General features: G+C 40.8%; 2 protein-coding genes across 2 annotated transcripts in view; both read right to left on the bottom strand.

Annotated features, from left to right (window-relative positions):
- LOC122778031 (protocadherin alpha-C2-like) overlaps window positions 1–3,708 on the bottom strand; it is a 158,645-nt gene extending 154,937 nt beyond the window's left edge. Inside the window, exon 1 of the mRNA XM_044039578.1 lies at window positions 1,348–3,708. Coding sequence (XP_043895513.1) covers window positions 1,348–3,693 — 2,346 coding nt within the window. The 5' untranslated portion in view covers window positions 3,694–3,708. The remainder of the gene's footprint in view (window positions 1–1,347) is intronic.
- Window positions 3,709–4,622: 914 nt separating this feature from the next.
- On the bottom strand, window positions 4,623–7,354 carry LOC122778070 (protocadherin alpha-3-like). Its single transcript, XM_044039635.1, has one exon. It carries the CDS (start codon window positions 7,223–7,225, stop codon window positions 4,841–4,843), a length of 2,385 nt encoding a protein of 794 aa, XP_043895570.1. The 5' UTR covers window positions 7,226–7,354; the 3' UTR covers window positions 4,623–4,840.
- Between the last annotated feature and the right edge of the window lie 554 nt (window positions 7,355–7,908).

The following is a 7,908-nucleotide window of genomic DNA, read 5'->3' on the forward strand; positions in this document are numbered from 1 at the left end:
CGTGCCTTCTGCTCCCGGTCCAAAGGCTTTTTCAGCACTAAAAATGGTATCTTATCACCTTCGCTGTCTCTCACTTCTGTATCAAAAAAATCAGTCGGGTGAAGTTTATATAACCGAACTGAATGTGTACCGATATCAGGGTCTCGAGCGGCATGGATTTGGAAACGAGTTCCTGTGGGAGCGTGCTCTGCTATTTCCAGCCTCTGCTCGTTTTCTGGAAAAGTCGGTGAATGGTCATTAACGTCCATGATTTCAACGCCAACGTAATGTATTTCCAATGGATTTTCAACAACTATTTTGAGATTTATCAAACAAACCTTGGTTCCATCACAGAGTTCTTCGCGGTCCATAATTTTCCCAACATACAACACTCCATTGTTCTGATTTAACTCGAACAGAGCGTGATTTGGACCCGAAACAATACGAAAGCGTCTGTCTGACAAAGTGCTGGTATCAAGCCCTAAATCCTTAGCAACATTTCCAACAGTAGATCCCACTTGCACTTCTTCTGGAACAGTATATCTTAGCTGCGCCAAAATCCGCTCCTCAAAGCACAGCAACAGAATTCCCGTAACCCACCAGCGGTTCATCCAGTGCCTTTGTCCTCGTTCTCCCATTGTGAAGCAAAAAACAGCGTCTTTCTCTGAAGTGTTTAAGCGATCCAGCTGTTCTGCGAACCAGTCAAATTAAATCCATTGCATACTTCTTAAACAGAAGCACAGACATTCATTTAAACTGCCTTTTTTCAAACGTGATGCATAAGCCACGATATGTACAGCGGAAACATTCCACCTCCATTAGAGAATGTCCAGGGAGGGGTAGGGCCTGTGTGGGAGGGCATCACAAGAATTTTCTATGTCACACTGACACCATCTGGCCACGTTGCTTTAGTGCGTTACAAAATCAGAACTGTTTAACATCCCTACTCCTTTTAGAGTCGCATACTGTACTACATGCTGTACATAGCTAAGTAGAAGAAGACAAGGGATGAGCTGTATGAACATTTCCGTCACTCTGAAGGCATCTTTGCTTTTCCACCAGCCCTCATTGCCCTAACCCTACCCTCAGTAACATCCGTGCATATTCGAGTTGGAAAATACTTTGAAAAAAACGACGATTTGAAAAAAAACGACCTATATGTACGTTTCAGTTGGAGGACAGGTTGGTTGAACTAAATAAATGAGGTAGAAAAGAATGAGGCAAAGACTTTTAAGAAATACATATTAAACTAGGGTTGAAATGTCAGCACCACGGACAGCGCTTTTTGTACACTAGTCAAAAGAACCGAAACAAAATGAAAAAAATATTAAGTTAGGTGGGAAAGTCGAAATGGAAACATGGTCTTACCTCTCCAGATGTTCCTCTTCTGTCAGGGAGCACGAGTGTATTCGCATGACTTCCTGGGACTATAGTAGATCCTATACTCATCCTGGGTCCAACTAACATGTACCGTTTGTCTCCAGATCTGTACTGGATGCTGTGACACAGTGTTCCATCATAATTCGTCTCTGGCAGATATTTAGAAGTATATTCTGTGGTCTTTGAACACTGCATTGCAATCAACACAATGATACTGATGAGAAAAAGAGCTGAAACTGAGCCCAAAGTTATCATCAGGTAAAAAGTCACATTAGTGTCCTCATCTGCTTTTGTTGAACTTTTAACATCAGAAGCTGCAAAAGCTTCTTTGGGCTCCACAACTTTGACAATGACAGTAGCTGTTGCTGAGAGTGAAACGTTCCCATTGTCTTTGACCAGTATGACCAGTTTATGCTCAGCCTCGTCTGTCTCTGTGAATGGACGTAGTGTTTTGATCTGTCCTGTATAGCGGTCCAAAGTAAAGAGACTGTGCTCAGTGACTTCCTGCAGTGAAAACAGTAACCAGCCGTTATATCCTATATCAGCGTCATAGGCTCTGACTTTAGTCACCACGTATCCTGCGTTCACATTGCGGGGAATCTCCTCCACACCTTCAGCAGAACCGTTGGAGCTGACTGGATACAGGATGACTGGAGCGTTGTCGTTCTGATCCAGAATGAATACGTTCACAGTGACGTTGCTGCTCAGTGACGGAGTTCCAGCATCTGACGCAATAACGTGGAACTGGAACGTTTTCAATGTTTCAAAGTCAAAACTTTTTAACGCAGATATTTGGCCATTGTCTGAATTGATGTTTAAAAATGCTACGTTTTTTTCTTGAATGTTGTCCTCTCTCACAATATGATAGGTTACAAGTGCGTTTTCATTTAAATCTTTATCTGAAGCAGTGACAGAAAATATTTGGTGACCTGGCACGTTATTTTCTACCAGATAAAGTTCAAGTGGATTGTGTAAAAATTCTGGATTATTATCATTCACATCTGAAACATCAATAGTCAGAGTTTTAAATGTAGATAAAGGAGGCTGCCCGCAGTCTGTAGCTGTTAGTTTGATATCATAGTGTGAAACTGATTCTCGGTCCAAACGAGTTTTTAAAACTAACGAGTACATATTATCCTGAAATGACGGTTTTAACTCGAAAGGCACGTTATCTGACAGACTACATATTACTTTGCCGTTTAAACCGGAGTCTTTGTCGCTAATACTAATGAGAGAAACCACAGTGCCAGGTTTTGCGTCTTCATTTACCATATTTGACAGGGATGTAACTTCTATTTCTGGTTTGTTGTCATTTTCATCAATAACTTTTATGATCACCCTGCAATCTGTACTCATGGGAGGTTGTCCTTTGTCAGTGGCGTGGACGTCTAACTTATAAACGTCAATCATCTCATAGTCAATTGTTCCTTTAACTTTAATTTCACCGGTGTTTTTGTCTAAAACAAACGTGTCATATATTTTAGGGTCAAGTTCACCACCGAACAAATATTCAATTTCTCCATTTACACCCTCATCTATATCAGTTGCCGTCACTGTAATTACACTTGTGCCAGCATTGACACTTTCTCGTATTGTTATTGAATACACGTCTTGAGTAAATATTGGATGATTATCGTTTGAATCGAGGACTATGACTGAGACATTAAGAGTTCCTGATCTCGGTGGATTTCCACCATCAACTGCAGTCAGAACCAGTTTATGCTCATGATGCGTTTCCCGATCTAGAGACTTTTGTAAAACTAAAAACGGTATTTTGTCATCTCCCCTCTCTCCAATTTGTATACTGAAATATTCATTGTGGTTTAATTTATACGCACGTACTGAATTGATGCCGGCATCAAGATCACGAGCAGTTTGTAAATGAAAGCGTTTTCCTGGAGCAGTGGACTCAGATATTTCTAGTATTTTTTCCTCCTCTTGAAAGCTCGGTGAGTTATCATTTACATCCAGGATTTCTACAGCCACATAATGTATTTCCATGGGGTTCTCGGCGACCATTTTCAGGGTTATCAAACATGATACAACGCTCTCACAGAGCTTCTCTCTGTCGATGGTTGTGTGCACTGACAGCACACCATTGTTGTGACTTATTTCAAATTGAGCATCTTCTGCTCCTGAGACGATACGAAAACGTCTTTCTTCCAATGAGCCGATGTCCAGTCCTAGATCCTTGGCGACATTTCCGACAATAGATCCCACTTTCACTTCCTCTGGAATTGAATATTTGATCTGAGCTGATACCCGAACAGCGCAGCTCAGCATCACAGAAAAACGGAAGGCCACCCACCATACGATTCCTCGTCTTTGTCCCATTGTTTCAGCTCACATTGATTTTGTTATTAAATCCATTTTCCGAGTGCGCATGAAACAGAAATTCACCTCGAACACGATAAACACTGTATAAAGTTGACCGGTTACCTTCTTGTTTTTTTCTTCTTTTTTTATCAGCGGTTGTAATGGTACCACTCGTCTGTGCTGAAAAATATCCTGTCTCGTCTGTCGACTAGAACAAAACCATTCTATGGGCAGGGCTATCTATTGCACACAGCTACCTATGCTGACATGACACTGACACCTTGTGGACACAGCATGCTATGGTCTTCTGTCCGTGAATTGTTTTCGTATTTTTTTTTTATTTATTTGATTAATATTATTTTCTTCCATTCATGATTCATTGTTTCCCTTTATTTCCCTGTGTTATATCATTGCTTTGTGACAAAGCTGTTTTAGTTAGCTGTTAATGTTTTAGACTGAATGTAGCTTAATGGACGTAAAAGAGATGAGGTTTGCAAATTTGATTTTTAGTACACAACTTGACTGGAAACAGTGGATTGGCAATATATATCCAGATAAAAAACTGGTGTGGTGAGTAATGCATTCACACAATCATTCAATGTCAGAACCATGGACAGCGCTGTAAAACATATATTAGGTATATTGTTTCTATTATTTATTTATTCATTCATTCATGTATGTGTGTAACAAATACACAATTATTTTCAGACAATGCAGTTTCGGTTTGTTTGCAGTGCAGGGTGTGCGAATGGGCATAAAGTACACAATTCCATGTGAAGTAACTGTGTTGTGCCAGGAAAGCTGTACAAGATACATTCAGATATAAAATGCACACCATAGAGTTGTGAGTAATAAAGTAAGTGAGTAATTGTAACTGGCTTTCAATACAAATAACAATGAAAACCTTCCATATAGGTTTGAAATGAAACTCATGAGTCAGTGTTAGCACCATGGACAGCGCTGCAAAACATGCCGTTTTCCCCTTGGCGCAAGTTCAGAATCACCATGTATAGCACAACAAATACAATTCAGCACCATAAAAACGTATAATAAAAATATTATGTTCATATGAACATAAGGATGCCACGAGAGGCATTGATAACATTTTAAAACATTTTCTGGGTGTAGTAAATGCTAATTGTTCTCAATGTCCACGGTTATAAATTCAGTAAAAAAAAGGTAGCCTTACCTCTTCACACGTTCTCCTCCTGTCAGGCAGCACGAGTGTATTCGCATGGCTTCCTGGGACTATAGTAGATCCTATACTCATCCTGGGTCCTACTAACATGTACCGTTTGTCTCCAGATCTGTACTGGATGCTGTGGCACAGTGTTCCATCATAATTAGCCTCCTGTAGATATTTAGAAGTATATTCTGTGGTCTTTGAACACTGCATTGCAATCAACACAATGATACTGATGAGAAAAAGAGCTGAAACTGAGCCCAAAGTTATCATCAGGTAAAAAGTCACATTAGTGTCCTCATCTGCTTTTGTTGAACTTTTAACATCAGAAGCTGCAAAAGCTTCTTTGGGCTCCACCACTTTGACAATGACAGTAGCTGTTGCTGAGAGGGAAACGTTCCCATTGTCTTTGACCAGTATGACCAGTTTATGCTCAGCCTCGTCTGTCTCTGTGAATGGACGAAGTGTTTTGATCTGTCCTGTATAGCGGTCCAAAGTAAAGAGACTGTGCTCAGTGACTTCCTGCAGTGAAAACAGTAACCAGCTGTTATATCCTATATCAGCGTCATAGGCTCTGACTTTAGTCACCACGTATCCTGCGTTCACATTACGGGGAATCTCCTCCACTCCTTCAGCAGAACCGTTGGAGCTGACTGGATACAGGATGACTGGAGCGTTGTCGTTCTGATCCAGAATGAACACGTTCACAGTGACGTTGCTGCTCAGTGACGGAGTTCCAGAATCTGACGCAACAACGTGGAACTGGAACGTTTTCAATGTTTCAAAGTCGAAACTCTTTAATGCATAAATAGTCCCATTGTCTTCGTTTATATTCAAAAATGATATCTCAGTTGAGCCTGGACTGTTTCGGTCCATTGAATACTTGACTACTGCATTGTCTCCCCCATCAGCATCAGTCGCGCTCAGTGAAAAAACTGACATACCGGCCTTGTTATTTTCAGGGACATAAAAAGTATACGGGCTTTCGGTGAACAACGGGCGATTGTCATTAACGTCTAACACATTTACCTGTATAACTTTTGTAGATGACAGTGCGGGACTCCCTAAATCTTTAGCCGTTATTGTAATATCATACATATGTGTCGTTTCCTTGTCTAAGTAGTCCTTGGTGACTAACGAGTATGAATGTCCATCAAGAGATGGCTTTAAGTCAAAAGGTAAGTGAGCAGGAACACTGCACACCACCTGACCATTCACACCCGAGTCAAGGTCCGTCACGCCCATTAACGCCACCACCGTGCCGAGAGGTGCATTTTCTGGAATGTGACTTGAAAGGGATGTAATCTCAATTTCTGGTTGGTTATCATTCACGTCTTCTATTCTAACAACCACGTTGCAGTGCGTGGAAAGAGGCACGGCGCCTTTGTCCGCAGCCAGTACCTTAATCTCATAGACTTGTTTTTCCTCGTAATCAAGGCCTTCTTTCACTGTTAATTTACCAGTTGTACTGTCCAGCTCAAACAGATCAGAGGACAGTCCTCTAAGTTTACCTCTTAAAGAATATTCGATCTCACCATTCACTCCCTCATCCGAGTCAAATGCATTTACTTTCAGCAGAAATGTCCCGGCTGGTGCATTTTCCTTTATCGTTATTGCATATTTCTGTTTATCACACACTGGTGAGTTGTCGTTTACATCCGATACAGTAACAGTGATATTAATTGCACCTGATTTGGATGGTTTTCCTCCATCTGAAGCTGTTAATAATAACCAGTGTTGCGCAGTCTGTTCTCTATCCAAAGCTCGCTGTAAAATCAGGAATGGAACTTTCCCATCCTCCCCAGATTCCTCCGTTTCCATTCGAAAATACTGGTTATTGTTTAGTTTATAAGACTGTAAGGAATTCAAACCAACATCCAAGTCGAGGGCTCCTTCCATTTGAAAACGAGATCCAACCACGGCGGACTCCAGCACCTCTAATGTGTAATTGTGTTCAGGAAATTTCGGCGAATTGTCGTTTACATCGAGTATTTCAATTGTAATTTGGTGCATCTCCAGCGGATTTTCCACAACTGCCTTTAGAGTAATGATACATGGAACAGTGTTTGCACAAATCTCCTCTCTGTCCACTCTCTGGTTCACCAACAAAACTCCATCTCTGGCATTTACAGTAAACATATCCTGCTTTGTTCCCGACACGACACGGAGGTTTCTTTCTGCCAATCTTCCGAGATCTAACCCGAGGTCTTTAGCCACATTTCCCACTGCCGTCCCCGACTTTAATTCTTCCTGAATGGAATACCGAATTTGAGCAGAGATTCCCTCTAATTTAAGCACAATGAATAGTCCCAGACAAAAGAAAAGCCACCCGTCCAGCCATTGCCCTTTGATGCCTGATATCGCCATTGTTCTGAAATTAGCCTTTCAATCGCTGGCCTTAAATCCGTCCACAAAATGCCTTTTGTATTGTCATGTTATTCTTGTGGAAAATGGTAGTAAATGCCTATAAGAATCACCAGTGCAGCTGGGCGAAGAAGACTGTCAGTCCGTCCTTGCAGCGGGTATTGTTACTAACTGCACATATGTAAAGAACCCTCCTCACACACAACCGCTGTGGACATATTTAGTGCAATAGCGCCACCCACTGTCTCCACAACGTTGTCGTGATAAATGGTTTCCTTCCAGTTCATCCTGAGACTTTGCTGAAAATGATTCCACATCTGCTCCAAGATGATTGAAATAGATGTTATAATCACACTATTTTGTGAAAATGCTTTCAATATTTAGGTTGAAACGTAACCAAAACAACTGGTTCTCAAACACTGTATCTGGTAAAATAAAGAAAGAAAAATAAAAATAAAAGGTGGATTACAGTTAAACTATTTGTCTTCACAACCGCACATCATTTATTGTGATTGTGTAGGCAATTGTATGTTTTAAGACACTATTGGGAACAAATTGTTGAATAAATATTAATATACAATCTAATTGTTCGGTTATTGTGTTCTTGTGTTTGTAAATGATTTAAAAGTTTCATGGTTTTGCATCCTCTGGCAAAACGCTGCACAGTGGGCAAAATACTTACTTAA

This window comes from Solea senegalensis, linkage group LG12 (genome assembly GCF_019176455.1).
Source record: "Solea senegalensis isolate Sse05_10M linkage group LG12, IFAPA_SoseM_1, whole genome shotgun sequence".
NCBI lineage: Eukaryota > Metazoa > Chordata > Actinopteri > Pleuronectiformes > Soleidae > Solea > Solea senegalensis.